The sequence below is a fragment of the Struthio camelus genome, chromosome 5, assembly GCF_040807025.1.
Source record: "Struthio camelus isolate bStrCam1 chromosome 5, bStrCam1.hap1, whole genome shotgun sequence".
Taxonomy (NCBI): domain Eukaryota; kingdom Metazoa; phylum Chordata; class Aves; order Struthioniformes; family Struthionidae; genus Struthio; species Struthio camelus.
The window spans coordinates 56,197,673-56,219,918 of record NC_090946.1 but is presented as its reverse complement, the minus strand read 5'-3'; the positions used below and the strand labels follow the sequence as shown (position 1 = coordinate 56,219,918).

The 22,246-nt window shown below is 36.2% G+C and overlaps 1 protein-coding gene across 2 annotated transcripts in view; it reads left to right on the top strand.

The window, feature by feature from the left end:
* Nucleotides 1-22,246, top strand: part of SLC25A21 (solute carrier family 25 member 21) — a 260,329-nt gene that overhangs the window by 133,215 nt on the left and 104,868 nt on the right. For both annotated transcript variants that reach the window (XM_068946510.1, XM_068946511.1), the window contains one exon: nucleotides 10,867-10,915. In XM_068946510.1, the coding sequence (XP_068802611.1) occupies nucleotides 10,867-10,915 (49 nt within the window). The remainder of the gene's footprint in view (nucleotides 1-10,866; nucleotides 10,916-22,246) is intronic.

Here is a 22,246-nt window from a genome sequence, read left to right as displayed (position 1 = left end):
CTGGGCTGTGATATACCAGAACTATTTCTTGGTGCTGCAGCAGCGACAGAACTTTCTCTTCACTCAAAATCCTCCTGGAAGGTGCTGTGCATTCTGTGCTAAGGGACCTCTAACTAATGGGATCTATGTAAACAAGGGGCTGAGAAGTGTAGATATGTGACTTTCTTTAAAAATGTCTCATACTGCTTGTGTCATAATGATCCATTAGCATCATGTGATATGTGCCTTTATCAAAGGTTGTGTAACCTAAAATACATGCGTTAAAGAACATAAACCTACACATGGAATTTTGGCCAATGTGAATGTTTAACCATCTTCTTTTGACCACGTTCATTAAATTCACAGCAATGAAGACAGAACCGACAATCTTGTGAGGAGTATTAGCAGGTCTGAAAGTTTCTTAGTGTGGTATAAATGGTTCTAGCTGTGCTGGTTACAGTTACTTGTGTGATATTTATCAATTGCAGTGTTGAGTAGTACACGAAGGAAAACGAATAACTAAATCTAAGTTCAGGAACTGTTTAATTTTATCTCTGCAAATACTGAGCAACTTGTAACATTTGCAAATAAATCCAACACGTTATCTCCTCAAGTAGTAGTTCCATGGTGATACCAAAGGTTTTTCCAAGTCCCTTATTTAATATTTTAAATTTATATTATGTTGAAGCTAATATAGTGGTATAATCCTGAAGGACAGGTCATAAGGCTTATAGACTGTTGAATGTGTGACAAAGAGGCCGTAAAGAATCTGGTCAGATGTAGCTAATTAAAGGTAAATGAAGGACAGCTGCTTTTTATGTTTCCAGCACATCTTTGATCTGCTGTACCCCTCAGACCTCTGTGGACAAGGTAGTTAAATACAAACTAGGAGGCCTATTTTAAAGACATTAAAGCCCTTAGGGGCAATCAAGTGACAGTCCAAGCAGCCATAAGCTGTTTGCTTTATTCATTAGAGAACTTTAAATGTGTCAAGAAGTAGAATAATGTCCATGCTCTTAGATCAGCATTAGCAATGAAGATTACAACAGCTCTGGGACATATGAGTGGGCAAACTTCTTATGAAAACAAGTTTACTGAGAAGCATTTTACTATAACAGCAAAGAAAATACAGGTTACACATTTTCTTTGCAGGAGTATTGAATCAATATGCACTGAAATATCTAAAGCTATGTGACACAAACATAGTGTAACCCAGTGCTGACCTTAGAGGTCCCTTCAATCATGTTTTAAAAAACTTCCCTTTCAGACACACATGATGGAAAGAATATGTCATTTGTGAATGACATAATAGCATGTAGTACTTGCTGAAAAATTTATAGAGAATTTACATGATATATAGCCTTTCGCTTGTGTCTAGAGGCTCAGAAGACACTTAAGTTTGTAAATTGCACACGTTTGTATTATAAGTCAAAGCTTTAGTGTCAATACAAGATCACTAAAGGATGCAGAAGGGCTGAATAAAGAAAAAATCCAGTTACTTGTATAAAAAAACTATCGATAGTCATTTTGGGAAAAGTGATTTTTCACAGGAATATTTATTTGTAAATCCAACTCAATGTCTTTTTGATATAATATTTTTACTTTGTATTTAGTAAGTCAGAACTGAAATGGAAATTAAGGTGAAGCAAATTTCAGCAGTGTTCTAAATGATAGACTCTGGAGAGGCAGGTTGTATCACCTCAATAGTAGTTAGGAACTTAAAGAAAGTACTTGATAGTTTCATTTTCTTTTCTTGATGTGTCTTTGTCCCTTTAGAGGACCTATAACAATTTACGCTACTTGAGCAACGAGTATGTCTTTGAGCTTTTTCATGTGTTCTCTGCTGTGTTTTTTTTCCTTTAACTTTTGTTTCAGTACCTAAATGTTGCATACATTTGATTGCATAATGAATCTCTCCATTGCATTAAAGCCAATGAGATAACTAATGTTTGGTTTCTTAAAATTGAGTAAAAGTGTGAAAAGTCAGGAATTTTAGATATGGTCATCCTGACTGTCTTTTTGACTATGCCATAAATTTTCATAGGTCTTACATACAAAAACATTTCTAGATGGAATTTAACCTCCAAAAATCTCTGAAAGTAGTGCATTGGATTGCTTTCTTATGGAAGTGCTGCATGCACATGATTTCTAACTAACTTGATCCTCTGAGTAGTTATAGATGGTGGATATGTAAGCAGATTTATTCATTTCAGCAGTGAAGTCAGAGTCTTAAGGTTGATCAGGTTGGTAAGCCTATGAACCAAGGACTTGTTCATTTTAAAATGAACAACAAATAAAAATTTAAAATTAAACTGGAAGATGGCCTTTGCTTTTAAACGGCAAACAGTACTCAGAGAATTTAAATGAGAATTGAGCGATTTAAATGAAGCACATTAAAAGATTCCCTGAGCTGTGTTCTGGGCATCAGTAAGCATAAAGATGTGGTTACTACTGGAAGCATGAACATAATGTACTGATTTGGCTAATTGTGCCAAAAATATTTTGAAAAGCAAACAGTGAATATATTTGTGCTAAATTTAGAATACACACCTTCAACATTATAGCTAGATATTTTTACCTAGAAGCAAGAAATATAGTGGCAAATTATTACAGAATTCTGCTAAAGATAGCACACCGGGACCTGTTTTACTCTCATTAAATCTACATATCACCTTGACTGTGTGATAGAAAAAAAAAAAAAAAGGCTGTAGAACTGCTGGTAGCCTGGTAGCACTGCTGTAAGAGGGAATTACGACAGCGTGATAGGACCACTTATCTTCTATTTAAAGACCCAATAAAAATAAGTCAGAAAGGAAACCAAAGCATATGAATAATCCTATTTTTTTAAGATAATACATTATTTGACTAAGTAATTAGGAGATCAAGAAAAAGGCTAAGGTCTTCCCAGTACATTCCTTATTCACAAATATAATCTCTAGCTACTTGTATATGCACATGATATGCCAAGGTGAAATTTGTCCTCTGAAAGGCTAAAAATATATTCATGTGTATGTACCTAGGTATAATGACAACTTAGTTTTAAGTATTTTGTATTTCTGCCATAAATATTTGTAAAGATGCATACCATTTTCTATCTTTATTCAGTTAACTACTTCATCCTAATTTTCAAGCTCAGCCGAAAAAAAAATAGAATATAGTTACTATTCTCCTTTATTTGCAGCAGAACTGAACAGTTTACCATCTGGTGGTAATAATTGATCCTATGCTTTCTTTAGCTGGGAAGGGAGCAGCAAAATTATGCGGATATTAGCTGAGCGGTGTCAGCACTGATGATGAGCGGTTTAAACTGTTTGGTGTGTGTGTTCAGCGTGAGCACATTTCTGGGGCTGTGGATTGGGACCTCAGAAGTTGAAGGGGATTTACAGCTGAGAAACAGCCAGGCTAGATGGCATACTGCCCAAAATGCTCATTGCCACTTCCTGTCTCCTTCCCATCTAGGCTGTGTGCTATGAAGTCCTGATTCTCCAGTACTTCAGTAGCAACCTTTACTTGAAACCCTGATGAGTAAAATGTTAATTTGCGATACAATCAGGACAGTGTGAATTCAACAGAACAGCTGACCTGCTTTTACGGACAGAGATCCAAGAACACTGTTCAAGCAAATTTGGACTGTTTACAGCAAAAGTGCTGCAAGCCAAATATCAGAGATTTCCTACTGTGCTTGAGTCCTGTGTTCTTTGAAAGCCAGGTTATCGCTGTTCCCCACTCCACTATTCCTCAGTGTCCAGATAGCAACTGTGCACTGACAGGATACATCTATTAGGAAAACGCTGTTACCTAACAAGACTTTGAGCATGACCCAGCTCCTCCAGTAGGAATGCAAAAGCCTTCTTCTAAAATACATTAGGTAACGATAGTAAACCCCGAGGTCCTCCTGGGATTAATCATGATCAGCTAACACATTTTTAAACACAGACATCCTTGTCCACACCAAGGGAAAAATCATATTCAACATCTTGTTTAATTAACATGTTTTCTAGTATATTCTCTCAGTGTAGACAAGGTCTCTAAGGAAGAATGACTCATGAATGCTGCATTGCCATTATAGAGTATTTTTTGGAGTAACTTTCCGTTTCTCTACATTTTCTAAAGAAAGCATTGATTTGGCTCATTACCTAAAAGATTAATTAATGTTTGCAAGGAGCTCCAGGGTCCCATTAGTTAATCCCATACCACACTGCTAAATAGAATCCTGGGCAAGAGTTAAAATAAGTGTCACTTTCTTAAGTGAGGGCTAATACATAGATCTTTTCCAGCATGTTCAATATATTGCCGTGCAGTTTTCCTTGGAGCCTACTTAACACAGTACAACTGGGAAGGGCACACTCTGTGACTGTCTCTCTGGGAAAGGAGTGGGCCTTGCCATTTATATCATGGTGAACCTAGCATTTTGTGGTCTTTTCCACCAAGAGAGACGTGCCCTTACAGAACAGGTATCATCTTTATCTGTCCATGCAGATGCAGTGGGGCAGCAGACAAATGCAAATTAGTCTGTGTAGAACTGACTGCAGAGATACTTTGTTCCAGGCATTCATTGTTCTCTGAACAATACTGCTATAGTCAGGAAGAAGTTCCACACTTCTGTGGGTACTCATCTTGTCAAACAAAGTGTTTTAGCCAACAAACAGAATTAAGAAGAAAACGTTGTTGGTTTTTTTTAGGATACAAAGATCGACACAAGAATTTTTCTGTCAGACATATATTCTGAGAAGGAAATGCATGGTACACATAAAATATTTATGATCATTTCTTACATTGTAACTATATCTATGTAAAAGCCAAAATAAATACATAGTGTTCCAGCTATACAATATACAGTGTCTGACGTGTTTATTGCCACATTTTCTGTGACCATTCTCCTTTTTGTTGTGTTTCTCCAGTGACTATGTTATTCCACGGAAATGAGTAACACAGGGGGAGGAGGGTGCATAATGACTTCTGTGCTGTAGGGGGTTGTCTGAACTGACACACATGGATCACACTCCAGATCTCTTGGATCTGTGTTGGAGCACCCTTTCAAGGTGCACTATGCAGAAGGCATGTAGTGGGCGAACTACTCAGGTTTCTTTGAAGGGCAAATCAGGGTGCGTTGCAGGCACTTCACACTTTTCAGTTCATGTTTTTTAGGGTCTTAGAAGAGCTGAAGGCAAGAATTTATCTCTTAAGGAGCAACCAAAACAGAGTAATTCTACTTTTTATCTATGCTATGTAGCAAGTGCCATTAGCTAGATTTCATACTTTTTCTCCCTCTGCCATGAATAGAGTAGGTGTGGAAACACTGGGGGAGATGAGGAGAGCTATAGTCCTGTGCTGCTGAAATCTCAAACTTTTGATTTTGACCAGATGGATAATCAAAGCTCATTTTAGAGTCATAGTATTCTCTGGGCATGCTATACGATGCAAGACCTGTGTGTATGATGGAAAAGAGGAACAAAGAGCAAAGGAACTCAAAATATCCAGCAATCTCCAGAATGTTTACTTTGAAGAGAGATGCATGAAGATTGTCAGTTTGAAATTTTAAGTACAAATCTTACTTGTAGAAGGGTATGTAGTAATCCATAATAGGGGAAAAAATCTTAATAAAAATCAGAAGATATTGGTTGGAAAAGGAAAGCTCCTCTACTGAGGAGACTTGGTTTGGGGGTCAGTATTTTCAGTCATTTGCTTTCCTCTGTGGATTTAGTTAATCCACAAAATGCTTTTCCATAACAGAATTCTGGACCCCCGCTCTTGATTGTTGATATTCAACTTGTGTACACTCAGAGGACGTCAATGATGATAGCTAGCTGTTTCTTCTACACACGAATTTTGATTATGTCTTCATTTATGGTTAGCATCCAGTTTTCACAAGGAATGTTTTCGCACTCAGAAAACAACAAATCTTGGACTAACCCAGTAATTGTTCTTTTCTGTATTTCCTTTGGGCTCTTATTTGGCTAGTTTTAGATCCGAGTTGTTTTAAACATAATTAGACCACCATAAATCACTCTCAGTTAGCTCACATGTGACATCACCAAGAAGACCCAATGGGACGATTAGAATATGTTTTTGGGCAATCTGTCTGTAGCTGTGTTAACTGTCTTATGAAAATAGAATCAGTAAACAGTAGTCCTTAGAGCATGGCAAGGAGAAATATATCACACTCTGGGATCGTCTGTTTAGCAAATTAGATTTTCATACTGCTAATTGCCTTTCTCACAAAGCTGATGAACATTAGCTTAAGAGCAATATATTTTATTTTACTGGGCACATCTCAGAGTGCTTGTAATTTAGTAGGGCCACCACTCTTTCTGGGCAGGCTATCAAGTAGGATGTTGTAATGATTTGCATGACTACTATAGTAGATGGAAAAATGTAGCTTGTGTTTGTAGCTGTTCCATTAGTATTTTGCACAGTTTGCACTCCTTTGGTACTCTATAGAGAACTATGTAATAATCCCAGCATCTTTGAAGAGTTCTGTCTGGTGAAATCGAGTAACTATACACTGTTTAAAACCTAGTGCATAATTGAATGATGAGACAAAGGAAAGAATGAGCAAGGCAGATAACCAATAGAATCCTGAAGTTATCAAAACAGATTTCTTGCCAAAGAACTTGGAATTCATCTGATTCAATTGCTGGAAAAATGCCTGAATTAAAAATTGTCCTATGAGGACCAAGAAAGTAGAGCCAAATTCTAGCACTGCACAGTTTTCTCCCAAAATGGACATTAATGCTACAAAAACAGAATAGGGTGAACAACCTCCTGGCCCGATGCTTGGCCCCCTACTGTAGGCTGTATCTGCCAAAACAAAATGGAATAGAAGATCAAAAAATTGGGGTGGGGGGAAGGGGAGGAGAGGTTGGAAAAGGAGGATGATTGGAAAGGAAAAAGCTCATAGACTATGCCCCCTGCCAGCAATGAAACACTCCACTGCTGCTCCACTTGTAAAGCACCTGTTGGCAGCTGTGGAGTAGTTTATAGGTTTTGGGACAGAGTCAGGATAGAAAACTTATGGTCTCTGTTCCCTTATGTGACAAGTGATTTGGTCCTCATTTTAGTAAAATATAAGTCATTCCTGGGCAATAATTATAGCAAGTACAGTGATAAATATACCTGTTCAGAAACAACAACTACAATTCCTGTTTTATAGAAAAAATATAAGTAAAATATATTCAGTTGCGTGATTCTAAATGACTAATGTTAATACTCTGCGGCTTGTGTCACCTATATTGTCGTCTTTTCTTCCAGAACTGAATAACAAATACAAGGTTACATGGAAGGAAAAGAAAATATGACAAAACAGTGATTGAATATTAACTTGATGTAGTCATTCAAACACAGTGGCAAGGAGCTCGGTATAAGGGGGATGTCTGGCTACTTTTTTTTTTTTTGCAAGCTTTATATATAAAGAGTGGAGTGACAGAGAAGGGAAAATATTTTAGTCTTTGTGAAGCAAAATTGGGGCTTGTTGGAGACTCAGATTTCCTGAGAACTGAAATCCTGTTTGGAACTAAGAGTTTCAACAAATGGTGTGCTATGGAAGTATATAAACTGTTTTTTATCTTCAAATAAGTCTAATTTTTAAAAATGTATTAAAAAGAAGTATATGTAGAAAGATGAAAAAGCTAACATGATCTAATTTAGAGCACATACAACATCACATTTCAATTAAATATCATGGGTAAGGATGTGTTCCTGTTAATTGTACCTGTTTTCTAAAATCTGTGTCATATCTTTAATTGATCTCTATGCAGAAACATATTTTTGCATACTAAACTTTAAATATCTGTGCGTATTTGAGAAGATTGGAGCCTAAATTTGTGCAACAAAACTTTAATGGAGCTCAGATCTGTATAAGATTTTTATATGTAATTTAATACAAATTTTTACTAAATTCTAATGCTAAGAGGCTGGAATTTCTAGATAAGCTATCAACTTGCTTTTGTTGTGTTACTACTTCTTAGTAAACACTATGGACTATTGAGAAAGAGGATATGTGGAAGAGTAAAAATGTGTCTGTACAGATATCTTAAGCAGTTATTAACATACAGGCATACAATATTAATGATTTGAAAGTAAAACTGACCAGTGATATCAGTGCTTCAGTCAATTTTTGGAAGAAATTTCAGAAAGCTAATGCAATATTTTGATATGTTAAATTAGAATTCTCAAAAAGTAATTTATGTAAAATATTCAATTTAAACATGTTAACATTTTTGCAAACTTTCGTGCAAGTTCCTGTGTAAATACATTTAGTTATTTAAGCCTTACAGTTTATGCCATTCTTCTGTGACTAACTCAAAAAGTGCTTGTGTGATCATGCATGAAAATATTCCTAGTTCTGAATCTTATGTTATTAGCTTGTGTTGTTATATAGATTGTTCTTCCTTACGAGAAATACACAACAAGTATCAATAATATATGTATTTGATATGTGTAACGTGTCAAGCAGGAAATGAATGATGATTTGTAAATGTAGGTATTTATTATAAGGTAAGCTAAAAAGGTCTTTAGGCTCCTTTGACTTTATTGGCTACAGCTCCATTGACCATAGTGGCAGGTTAGTCATTTAGCACGATTGTAGACATATATCTTCATTGTAGACACTTCTGGTTGTCTGAATCTGGATTTGAATCCCAACGTAGGTATTTGTTAAACAAAATATAGTTAAAACACATGCACATCTAATTTCATAGGTTAGATACTTCATGGGTAATTTAGATATCATACTGCAGACATGCATACTTGGTGTACTTCCTTGCTAATCACAAAAGTGTTTGATCATTTTTTGGCACAAAAAAAGACAAAGAGAATTTTCCCTCTACTAATGCCAGTGTAAAAGGCTTACTGTGGTGCATACCACATTATTTCAGGGACTGCCTTAGCTGTATTATTCAGAAACTTTGTCTAAAGTTGATGTTGAAACTAGTAAATGCCTTGGAATTTAATCCCCCTTCATATGAACTTCAAAAAATTCAGTTTTCCTGTTCTACTTGAAACATTAAGTTTTAGTAGTTCTGAAATAATTGCAATTGGATACAATAAGCCACACTTAGATTTATGTTCAGTAATTTTAAAAAGGAGTCTTTAATGCTGCAGTGTGCCCATCCAGGCAGAGCCTGCTTCCTGCATGTCCACTAAGAATCTTTCTCCATCAAGTCTGCTGAAGAGTAGATCCAAAATGCAAGTTACATTGGTTCAGTAGTTTGTGGGTGGAACATTTCAAAATGGGATTCTCACTTCTTTGTATTAGAGTAATTTCTTTGTCTTGCTTGATTGAACATCCCACCGCGTAATAAGTTGCTTTAGGTATTAGAGGCTGTAATTTTAGTGACTCTTAAGCTTGATCATATTCTGTGCCACTAAAATAAGAGAACATGATCTGAATCTTAAGACAGTTATATCTGAATTTGAAAAGCACTAGTAGAACTTAAGGTGTGCTTAATTTCAGTGGAACTCTATAGTATGCATAAAGAAGGGCATACACAGCTAATCTGACTTGACTAAGAATGCTTTCCTGAATCAAGGTACATTTTAAGAAATTTTTAAATTTAAAGATGAATCACCAAAAGACACGTTCTGTATTGGAAATTGTAATTATTTTTACTAAAATAATTCATAGATGAAACAGATATATTCGATCATTATAAGCAGTATAGTCTTCAGAAACTGTTTTTGCATGTTATAACATTAAATTAATTACACTGGATAAAAAGAGACTGTGAAAGCTTAAGAGTCTTAATAAACCAGAGCACAGCAAGTTCAAAAACATGATTTAGTATCTTGATCGTGCACATATCCGTATTTTCTCACATTTCAAAACCTTTAAAACTTATTATAGTTGTTTTTATCATCTCTCTATATTGACAGATTTTAAAGATATACTCTTTTCTGTGGTCTTGATCAATATATATTTATCCTGTATATTTGGTTTTTTTGGAGTGAGAGCAGAATATAAAATGACCAGGGAGCAGGCAAGCCTGGAAAATGTAAGCAGATATAAGGAAGCTCTGAAGTGTTCTGAAAGACTAGAAGGCAAAGTATGACAGGAGCATGGGCCAAATGTGGGTGGTAAATTTCGGGACTTTGCATGAGGTTGCTGATAGGTGGAAAAAAGTGACAGAAGCAACCTTTAAGCCAGGGAGGAGAGGGGTGTCAGGGATTTTCTAGACCTCTTATTTCTCAGCATTCCCCCTCTTCTTGCTTACACCCTCCATTCTTGCACCTGGAAAGTCCCCAGCACATGTGAACTTAACAGGTGCTCACGATGAGCAGGTGGAGTGGAAGAAGGAGAAGCAGAGACTTCTCCTCAAGGTTCACACAAGAGCAGGAACTTCTAGGACAGGATGAAGGACCAGTAAAGCTGAGGCTTGATTAGCCAGATCAAGCGTCAGCTATAATTTTAACAGCAAGTTCATCTGAACCTGAACCTCCAGCACTGTCTTGCATAATAGCAGTATCTTTAGGGATTAGTCTTGTATGATAAAGAAGCCAGTGCTAACCTGAACTCCCTTTCTTCACTACTTTCAGCAAGATTTAATATATTTATTTATGATCAGTCAAATGTTCCTCCTGCTCCTAAGTCAGAAAACTGAACAAAAACAATGTTTAAAATGATCACACAGTTTATGTCCTCACTTTCCTCAACACTACAATGGGCAACCACTATTGCTTAGTTTACTGTCTGAAATCCCTTGTGACTGTTACAATACACTTCAGAAGAGTATCTTTATTTTATGAGCTATATAAGTACTGTATCGTCAATGACAAGTTTAGTTTTTCACTTGCTTTACTTTTCAAACTTCAAAATCTTTTGGAATTAATGAAAATTAAACTACTGTTCGTACAAACATTTATTAGGTCTGTTTTATTATTATTTTGTAGGTCTTGTAGAAATTTGCTTGATGCATCCCCTTGATGTAGTGAAAACAAGGTAAGATTCTGCTTGAACAGGTTTTGTTGACACTGGAAGATATCCAGACTAGGAGCTGTCAAAAAAACAAAATGTTAAAACTTCTCCAAGTAAGATAACTTATCCCTTTAATGGCATTATATTTACTTACCTTTTTCTAACAGCACTTGACAGACGGAATTTGAATAGCATGGCACATTTCTGATTAGAGGTCATCCAAAGGTGTTAAATGTGTTTTGTGAAATATATATTTTAACCTTGTAAGGAAAAGGTATTCTATAAAGATAATTATAGTTAAATTTGCTTACTATATGTATCATGTGCATTAATGCCTTTATATGTAACTGGGAAATACCTCCAAAATCTTTTTCACAGATTTTTGAGAGCTGATGGAAATAGCATTTTTTGTCCCTTTTCTTTTCTGAATGTTTGTTTAAAATGGTGAAGTGATCTGGAAAATTTGTTCCTGTGATTTTTGTCTGAATATGTTGTTCACTGAGAGGGAAAAAAATAATTGTATTACTAGTATCTAGTGTATTACTAGTATCTCCAGCATTTTTGTCAACTTTTTGGTTTTCCAGTTTTGGTTCAAAGAACATAATACATATCCTTAGATTCACTCATGATTTAGGACATGCCACGTATCATACATCATAAAAAGCATTAATTGCACACATGTTCTGATAAGCTGGCAATCAACAGATGTTCTTTTAGATTTCTCATAGAAACCATACCTACAGTGGACACTCAGATAGTGGGGACAGATTTCACCATTTCCATTCCAGATTTTCCCTTTTTTTTTTTTTATCATACTTCTAATAGTGAAAATGCTAGTCATATCTGAGATCCAGTAATGGAAACCATTAAAGAGTGTAAGGGGATGTTTATGAAGTTGTATCAGCCTAAAAATAATAATAAAAATTAGGAACCCCTTAAATATGAAACCTGAATCCATAAACATTGGAATTAAAGAAGAAAGCAGAAAGAAATGAAAGCGCAGTAGGTGTGAGGGAGAAATTAGGTTGAGATTCATGGTTAAACCAAGGGGCTGAATCAGCTGAAAAAGCCAACTGGCAAATTTCTTCACCTCTTCCATTGACTGAAGTGCAACTCTTTGTGGATTTGGGAGAAACTTATACGTTATTTTTCCTGGCATGATCAAAATAATGAAGTGGAAGGGAAGAGCATCCAGGTACTAGTTTTTCTGTGCTCTGCCGGTGCATGTATATTCAGAGATATTGCACAGATTTTGCAATATTCCTGCCGATGCTAGCACGTGTTAGTACTCGTAAATACTTACAGCTTGTAAGCCAATGGCAAACTTAAGAATGGAACATACTTTTGTCTGATCCATCATTCAGTGCCATGTTCCTAACACCATGCCACTGCCTTTCTTTATGTATTAGTCCAAAATTCTCAAAACTACTGTAGCAGATTAATTCTTTGTATGATGGTTTTAGGTTCAAATGAAACACAGTCTTAATTACAAACTTTGCATTTAGAAAGTTTTCTAACACATTTTATTTTACTTTATTCTCTTGTTGCAGTTTCTTGTAAGTACAATTGTGCAGTGCACTTACTCTTCTCCAGCATAGTATTGATAATCCATGATTTCTTAATCACTTCCAGCTATTAGGCTTTTTTCGTATTGCCAAAGTGAAAGGATTCATAAAAGTACTATTTGTTGCTTAATTTTTACATTGCTTTGAGTTTTCTGCATTTTTTCTACAAATTGTGTGTTTAGTGGAGAGAGTTCTGTGGCCTTTTCAATTGGTGGAGCTTTATTTGATCTAAGTTAGCAGTCTTAAGGAGCTTAGGGAAGATGCCAGAGGCTCGCATCTCATGGATTTGTGGCTCAGAATCATTGCTTCGCTGTTACATTTTTTGTATATGTTTTTAATAAAAAATTGGAGAAAAAGTTCCTGTCTGAGATTTTGAAATCCTGGAAAATGATGTGGCTCTTTTGTGACATTTTGCAATATGTTTAGTAATTTTCTATTATTCTACCGTAACAATACTAAACTCGTTTACCCATAGTATGTTTTAGGGGATGAGGAAGGGACAATACACATAAAAAGTATATTTTTATAAACTGTAGACAAGCCAAGTGCTTAATGGAGTGTTTTCTGTTAAATGTGTATTTCAAAATAATTTTATTTTGTTCTAAGAACATCAAAGATCACTAATAAGTTCACATAATTGATCTAGATAAATGGAGATAACTGTAATCAACTATTTTAGCCCTATGAATCCCACTTCTTCTTTGAAATAAACCTCTCTTCTCAATTAGAACATCTGTTTGGGTAGTTTCTGATGAGAGACTATTCAAAAATTTGTGCTAGATTTGTTAATCTCACAGTCTCACAAAGAGCCTTTATTAGTTGTTTTATTTGTTAGGTATCCTAACAAATAGGATGAACTTAATTGCCTGTAAATTAAATAAAGTGCTGAATCTCTGTTCTTGTCCTCCTCAGTGCAAGGAAGTTTACAATATTCAGTAAGTATTCAGTATATTTGTGTCCTCCTGAATATGAGCAAGGAGAGCAGTAGCAACATCTTTTTGGCACAGATATAGTCCAGACTTAGAAGGTCCTCTTTTTGATCAGGAAACCTAGATGAGGAGAAGAGTATCATAGTCCAAATAAAGAATTACTTCTGCTTTGTGGACCCTTTTCCTGGGTCTTAAGTGTGTTGTGGGCTGTAATGTCATTTTCATCCATCAGACTTACCAGAAGATGACGAAAAGTATGCTCAATCATAATATGTAGCACAAGACTTTGTCATATTGTCAGTTGACTTTGTCAACTTTAAAACTAAAAACAGTAAAAAGTTTTTCCAGCTAGAGGACGTGCTTTGTGTCCGTACATTTTAGTGTAAGTAAACGTACAAAATTCATAGCTTAACAACTTTTTCTTATTGGAAAATGACTATTTGTGCAACAGCTGACAGGAGCAGTCAAAGAATAACTAAAGAAGAGAATTATGGGGAGTTGTCTGCAGTCAAAGGGAAGCTAGCATTGTTTGAGGGATCAGTTAAGTAAGCTTGTGTGATAGCTGGAGAATATCACTTTTGTCTGTCTGATGGCTCCAAGTTCTGTTCTTATTTGGTCTCCTAGCCTTGAATCTTTTTGAAGTGTTAGAAAAAAACTGCTCAATTTTTTCGTTTTCCTACTATTGAGTTGCTAGCATAAAACTGATGTTTTCAGGAGCGGGAAACAAAGCTTGGTACCTCCCAGACTGCATGCACTAACGTATAATTTTCCTCGCTATTACATTTTACCGCCTCAAAAGAATGGATGCAACCATGATTGATATTGCAGCATTAGAAATTACAGACCTATGACTAGAAATAAAATTTTGGCTAATATTTCCTCAGGTTTCTAGTGGATTACCATTACATGTGCTTCTTCTCTTTTTCACTGATTATCCCCTATATTTATACAGCTGAATTTTAGTGGCTCCAGTAGTCTTGAAAACAAATTTCAAAGTTGCCTGTGCAAGTGTTCATAATAACTGTGAAACATGCCTTTAAGCAGGAATACACATTTTGGGTACTCATTTGGTATTGTGTAGCTAGGAAATGGAAACCATACTTTGCAAATTTTTAACAATTGTTTTTACATGAGAGAATTTAATAGAAAACACACAGAAATTTGTGATTAAGTGCTTTGAAATAGTAGAGAAAAAATAAAAATAAAATCAGCAGAAGTTTTCAGATACCTAACACATCTGAGAAGATTTGTAGCTGAAAGTCCCATGAATGGGAAAAATGTTATGGGGCTTGAATGAATCGTTTACTTATCTCTTTGTGACATTGTGGCAATAATTTGATGTCACTACACATTTTGAGACAAATAATTGAAAAAAATGGTTTCTGTCATATGAGACTAACGCAAAATTGTGCTCCAGTTCTTTATAGACTTAGTGGAGACAGCTTAGTTTATACCACCTGAGGATTTAGGGGTTTTTTTTAACTTTCAGACCATATATTTGAAGAGTGTTAAATATGATCATAAGCCAACTACCATCTAAAGGGACTTGGAGAAAGTCTAGTTTATTGTTGTATCAAGACAAGCCTCAGGAGAACTTTTTTCCTAACAAATTAAGCATATATTCAAGAGTCTTTTTTTTTTTTTTTTTTTTGCTTCTCTGGTTAATTCAAGCTCTAGATGCATTTGAGTATTTTTATTCTTTATTTTAACAATCATCAATACTTTTTTCAGATGTAATTGTGCCCTCAATAACGCAGCCACATATTGGGATGGCTGTGTGCAAACTGGAAAGCAATGACCAAGAGAGAAGCCAGGAGTTTTTTCAAACTCTTCTCCTTCGGTTTCTCAGGAGAATAAAGGAAATTCTTTTACTAACTATACCTCTTAAAAAGTACAGTGTATACCTCTCTGAATTCAGCTTGTTTTGCTGATCAACCTGTTCGACCTCCCTGTTATTTTTCTTAAAGCTGTTTCCCACCTTTGGCAAAATCTAAGGAAGATGCAATCCATGTTGCTTCCACTTTAAGGAAGTGGAATCTTTATGTGAATGAAAAACTGATTGTCTTTCTTTTGTTTGGTCCAGAATATCAGCATGAAGAAAATGAGGCCAATAATTGTCAGCCAATTTTGAGAACGTTTTCATCTAGTCATCATGTAGATTTTACGGTTTGCCGCTCTTTTCTGCAGCAATCCAGACCAACATCATGGATCGAAAGCCCTGAATTTAGAAAATAATTTTGGGATCTAAATGCAGATTTGGACTCTGTATTGCAGACTCATTTCTAGTCAGCAACTGTTCTGCTGATTTTTGTGTGTATTTATCCTTTGTTCCAATTTTTGTCATTTTGGTCTTATTAGAAAAGTTCAGCTTACTACATGTGTTTCCGATCTCATTCCATCTGTTGTTTTGCAAGAACTACTTCCTTTATATCATTAATTCCTCTTTGATTTCTGGTCTTTTTTGTTTAAGTGAGCAGTAGCGGAGCCTATTCTGAAAAGCCTTGGTGTAAAGAAGAGTTCATTGTCCTTATACAGTGTTACCATTTCCAAATGATCATAACGCACTTAGTTTACATCAGGCAGTGTTAAATTCGTGCTACTTGATGCAAACTGCTCTAGTTAGATTCGTAACAGTTTAAGCAGAAAATAGTCTTCCTGTCCTGGGAAAATTATCAGGATACCAAACAATACTGAATTGGAATGAAAAGCTGAACTCTCAGAAGACTGTTAAAAAAACAATGAGTTTTAGCCAATGAAACATTTTATTTAACTAATTTTGAATTTTGGATGTTTTCACTTCAGTTTCAATTTTTTTGAAATGAAAAATCATTTTGAACTAGGAAAACAGCAGCTTTGGATCAAAAATATAGAAAGGAATATCCTTTATCATCTAAAAAAGCATATAAAAATGTAGTGAAACTGATCCTTTCCTGAGAAAAGTTTTTTGAGTTGGGGGAAAAAAAGCCTAGTAAAAATAATCCCTGACCAACTCAACTTAATGTTCTTATTTCAACCAAATGTCAAGGCTTTTCTCTGGGATTAGTCTTACTTGATTTATCAATGGCCTTCAGCACAATCATTCATAGGGTCCATGCGCATATTCTAGATGATACTTTGATTTTGGCCTTTAAAGTTCAGCATTTAAATAGTTTGAATATTTCCTTACAGATCCTTCATTCCAAGTTATATATAATAAGAACTTATCTCAAGTTTACAATAATTTGTATGTGGCTATGATCCAGGGCTCTGTAATCTGCCCTTTGTTTTCCTTCTCCATACAATCTGTTAGGAATTAATAAGGGCACGTGGGCTAATAATTCCAGCTAGATATACTATTCCAATTTAAATCCTTCCCTGAATTAAAGATCAGTATTCCTGCGCACTGCTAAACAGATGCTCTGATTTCCAGTGCTGGTCAAAGTGATTTCTTTTCCTTTTTTTTTTTTTTTTTTTGTATTTATAGGCATACGATATGTATATTTTATAAAGACTGTTGAGATCCTCTGGGATAAAAAGAGCTGTATAAATGCAATTTCATCATCTCCTCATGTAATGTCTCCTGTGTTATCTGTGGTCAAACAGAAGTGCTTAATACTACTCTATTTCAATTTAGTGCAGTTTTTGTCGAAAACTTGTAAGATGTAGTGTTCCTTGATTTCAGAATCATCATATCCCTGCTCTTATAGAACCTGAAATTGTACATCATCAAAACAGACTTTTCTCAAGCTTTGCCTGGTAGGTTTTTTTTAATGACAATTCTATATGTGGAAATTGGTCAAATGGATGATGTTAATCAAACGTGCTACTGTGTACTGTGTATTTTTGTGAATAGTAGCTGCTTTTTGAACATCTGAAATCCCAGAAAATATTCACTTCCATTTGACAGAACTGGGGTGATGACACTGTGCTTATTTTAGATGTAATCTTTGCCATTTCATTGGCCATACAAAAACTACCCTTAATTTCTAGATTCACTTGTGAGCTCTAACAGTGTAGAATTTCTAACACCTTCCAAAGAACCCATGTTCACTTTCGACATGCTCAAGATAGAATAATCTCTACTTCCTTTTTAAAGGATCCTTTCCTGGTTTCTACAGTTATTAGGGGTATAAAATAAAATGAATGAAAACTCCAGACTCCTCATTAGCTGTCTGCATTCTGCAAGCGTGCAGCTGACCAGCCCCTTACACTGGAAGGAAGGCAAGTGGTGCTCTGTGCAGGAAGGCAGTGGTGGGACTGTCATAGGAGAATTGAGGAGAGCAGCAGTAGTAGATGGTGGGGCAAGCTTTTCCGGAGTCAAAGCAAGTGAAAAGTCTCCCACAGAGAGCAAGGGAGAAAGAAAGCCTGAGGAGGAACCAGGACTGACAGGAGGAAATCTGTGGTGATTTTTGTGTACATTTTCTTTACAATCTAATAGATTTGGATGGTGTGTTTTGGATTTTCAGAAGCAAGCTGGATCAAAGCTGATTTGAAATGGCCTTAGTGCTCTCCAAAAAGTAGCCTGTGTTTTAATTCAAGACCTTTGTTTGGTGCATCTTTCCATCTGTCCTTTTACACATCTCAAGCACAGCTCTGTCTGGTAGAACTCTACAGATGATTGCTTGTGCAGTTAACTAGGAACAAACCAAAATCATGCTAAAATGCTTGTCAAATATTACTTGTTCTACTAGGGACAACCCATTTGACTATGGACATTTGCAAAATGTAAATATGGATTTTTGCTCTTCACAATTTAATGCTCATTGCTTTACTTTTTGTCCAGTTAGGACAATGAGCTAGCACAGTTCATTTCAGTTCTCTTTAATATATGTTTCGCTTTCATTCTGATGCAATAGCACAATACTCTTTCTGTGTTTGTATTTCCAATACGTACTGAGATCGGGTACCAGCTTCATATAAACATTCACTAGCAACTACAAGGGCAGAACTTATAATTTGACAGGAGCCTGAGGGTTTCCCTTCTATAATCTTCATACATATATTTACATCTTTTAAAAACAAATTTACACAGAAACATTTGGTTGCACTGGTACAGTATCTTCCTTGATAGAGAAGGGAAAGTTGCTTGATGTTTAAGTTAAGTTCACTAGCAGTGGAAAAACCTGCAGTTGATTAGCTATGGCCTCATGCCGCAGTTACAAGAGGGTGATGTGGACTGCATTTTATGATTTCATGGGCTGCACATTGTGCACTCCTGGTTTAAATCCGAGAAAGCTCTGAATTTTTTTCCTTCCTTTTGTTTTTATCTTAATTTTGTAAAAATATTTCCTTTCATAATATAAAACCTCTTCCAGGCAGAGTAGGAAAATTTGACAAGAAGCTCCAAAACAGTAACAGTGGGGGAAGAACCCTATCACAGATACGACTAAATGTTTCTTTTTTGATAGCACTATCTGATAGGGCAAAGAAGGAAAAGGACAGGACTAGGACAGCTAGGACTAGATACTCTCTAAAATGTGCTTTTGCAGTTTGGCTGCTTCTCTAGTTAGAACCTACCAAAGAAATAAGAGATAGTAAGAATCCTTTGGATTCTCTTTGTAGTATCTCAAGGTATACACATATACATATATGGGGGTCAAAAACTCTGACCAAATCTTCATGACAAATTACATTTGAAACATTTTGGACATGTGCTGAGGTCAGGCTGACAGCTCTGGAAAAATATAACCGTATTTGTGTAGAAAGTACTATAAAGATGGGCAAAAAGCCTGCTGACACAATTGCACTCCTTTGACTAAGTCCTGAGTTGGAGAAATCATCTTTGATATTAGGGTAAAGCATTGAGTTCCCCTAATTTATTTAGTTCTTGGTTCTCTACTGTCACCGCCAGCAAGTAGGCCAGTTATGGCAAGGTTATAGGTATAGCACTGGTGAAGTGGTATCCCGAGATACTAATCTCCACTAAAATAAAGCTATGATATTCTCTGTGAATCGTAAATATTTAAGGCATTTAGCTTGCCTTTAAAAAGCTTTTAAGCAATAGCTTTGATAGTAATTTTCTCTTGCTTTCTGATTATTTTTCATTAGATTTTTGTATGTGCTTTGAAATATCTCCATGTAAGTATATCTTTCCAAACACATTAGCATACCATAATAATTTATTTAGCTTGCCACAGCCTAAGGATACCCATTTTATTGCTGTAAAAAAAAAAAAAAAATTACCATACTCTACACATCAAGGCACTGGAAGAAATTATAGATTGCAAGCAGGTCTTTTTTTAATTGTATGCCTTTTTTGAGTTATGTAAATTGCTGTCATGCCCCTTGCACTGTAATAGTGAGAAAGAAATATGTCTGAAAGAGTTTGAGTGTTTCAGTATAATGTGGCCTACCCTGTACATCATTTGTGAATCTGACCTATTGATTCTGAAGGTGGGAGATTTTTTTCCTGTTCATCTGCTAGTGTAGGGCAATTCGGAATGTGACCAAAGCCACTAGCATTTTATCCAAGGCTGTACTGGATGCAGTTGAATCCAGCTCGGTGGAACCAGCACTTAAAATCACAGCCAGGTCCCACATCAGGTGTTACCGTCATGCCCTGCCTCCTGCCACTGCTGTACCAACACTCAGAAACCCCCTTCCCGATGCTGAGTTCAGAGGGCTGTGCTCTCCTCTCCCTCTGGTCCTCCCATGCCGCCTGTCAGGAGGTAAATCCTCGGTACGGGATGGGCTTCTAGGCTGAGCATGGACCAGCTTCATCCCCTTCTCTGTAGTTCCTACTTGTCCTCTCCTTCCCCTCTGCCTTCTTAGGATGACAGGGCAGGAAGGAAAGAGGAACGAGAGCCTTCTGCACAACTTCAGACATCCCTGCCTCTGTGCTCCCTGACTCTACACCCAAGACTGACTGTTAGCTGCTTGGCCCCAGACCACAGGTTTTGGGCAGCCTATTTTAGTGTGCCAGGTGACAAGCTGCCTCTATTTCCCTTGGGAGGCCCTTGCACAGCCTACTCATTCTTACAGCCAAGAAGTCTTTTCTAATGTTCATTTGAAACTTTCCATTATGTAGTTTCATCCCTAACAACTACCTATACTCCCTTTTACTGTACATTGTTCCTCTTTCCCTTTGTTTATTCCCTGTAGACACAGTATATGCATGCCATTCCTCCGTTTTCTTTCCCCCAAGCTTAAATTAGGATTAGATAATTAAAGAGGCTCTTTAATAATCTTCTATCTGTATCAATCCTTTTTTTAAAATATAATGATACAAGTGAAACCATGGGGGATATTATGGAATGAGAGTAAGGGAGGAAAACAGAAAGTAGAGGGCTAGGAGGTGAGAAAGTACATGGGATTCTGTTTACAAGAAAAATACATGCTGAAAATAAGTATTTAAAATGGGAATTGGGGAGTGGAAGTGAACAGATGTTAGCACAGTTAGAAAAGCAGTCTGGAGACAAAGAAATGGGATAGTTTTTAAAATGTCTACATTTTAAAGTAATATTTAAAATAAGGATTAAGCAGCTGGGAAAGGTTACATAGGCTATGAGTTGGAAACATCTATGCTGTGCATAAGGTTCTTTCTTTGAAAACAATCTAACAAAGCAGCTGGGTGAGTTATTAACAGATGTTAATGATTTGTCAGCGGTATAAAACATTAAGATCACATTCATGGGTAGACCATGGTCATGCCTGATTTCTAACCCATGGACAAAAGTTTTGGGTTAAACCACTGTCATGCCTGATTTCTAACCATGGATGGAACATGCTGAAAATAAAGCAAGCAAGGAACCACTTGGTTTTAAAAAATAACAAAAGCTGTATTTACTTTTATTAGTATTTGGTCATGTAGCGAAACTAGTGGGAGATCATTTCAGTATCAGAAATCACTATTAAACATTTTCATTTACAATAAACAGAAAAGCAATTACCTACCTCTTTACATTGCATTGTTTTTTACTTGTATGTGAGCTAACTTTTAGAAGCTATGCACACAAGAGAAGAAAGTTGTATATGTTGGAAGCACAATATAAATGTAGCAATGCCAATAATTCTCTCAGAGAAGTTGGCCATTAGTACTGTATTTAAGTATGTCCCTAAAATAACTGCATTAGGCCAATGGATGCCAAGTAAATCTATAAATAAATAAAAAGAGAGATAATATCTTTATGAACTATGCTTTATGCATGTTTTTACTAGCAGATGCATCAGTGTGTATTCTAGGTCTAGAGGGGGTTTTGAGAAACAAGAGTCTTCATGTTGAGTAGGATGCAAGTAAAATACCATCTCCAAAATAATCTTGGCACAATAGAGCTTTCTTTTGAATTTATTCCTCAAGAGAGTAAAAAAAAAAAAAAACCTAAGGAAATATTTGCAAGTTTTTAACTGCTGCAATGTTGTAGTAAACTGATGAGTCCCTGGTGAGAAGACAGTGGGTTCGATTGTGCTTTTACAACCCGAGCTGAGCGAAGGGCAGAGCGTAGCGGCACCAGCCCAAGAGCAGCACACAGAAGGAATTGTGCCTCTCCAAGGTGCAGTTCCTTCCTGGCTGCCTCTTGTCCCTAATGGGCAGTAATGGATTGTTGATCCTTAGTCGTATTAACTTCTGAGAACTATGAGAGGTGCTGCCATTCCTTATCCTTTGCTATCCATTTCCCAGAATCTGGAGTAGGGACAGAATGGTATCTGAGAATCCCCTGTGTACTGACTGCCACATACCTGTCTGCAACAAAGAGATTAGAAAGTGCTGGAGTGTCCACATACACCACACACACATGGTATGGTTCAACATCTGTAACTGCGAGAAGGAAGAAATACTTTTGAGTGCTACATGTGGTACTATCCATCTAGCATCTGCTCAGGTTTTAACTTTCTGTGTAGCAACTTAGATCAGGCTGGTTTCTCCTAGAAGGTGAGTTGGGTAC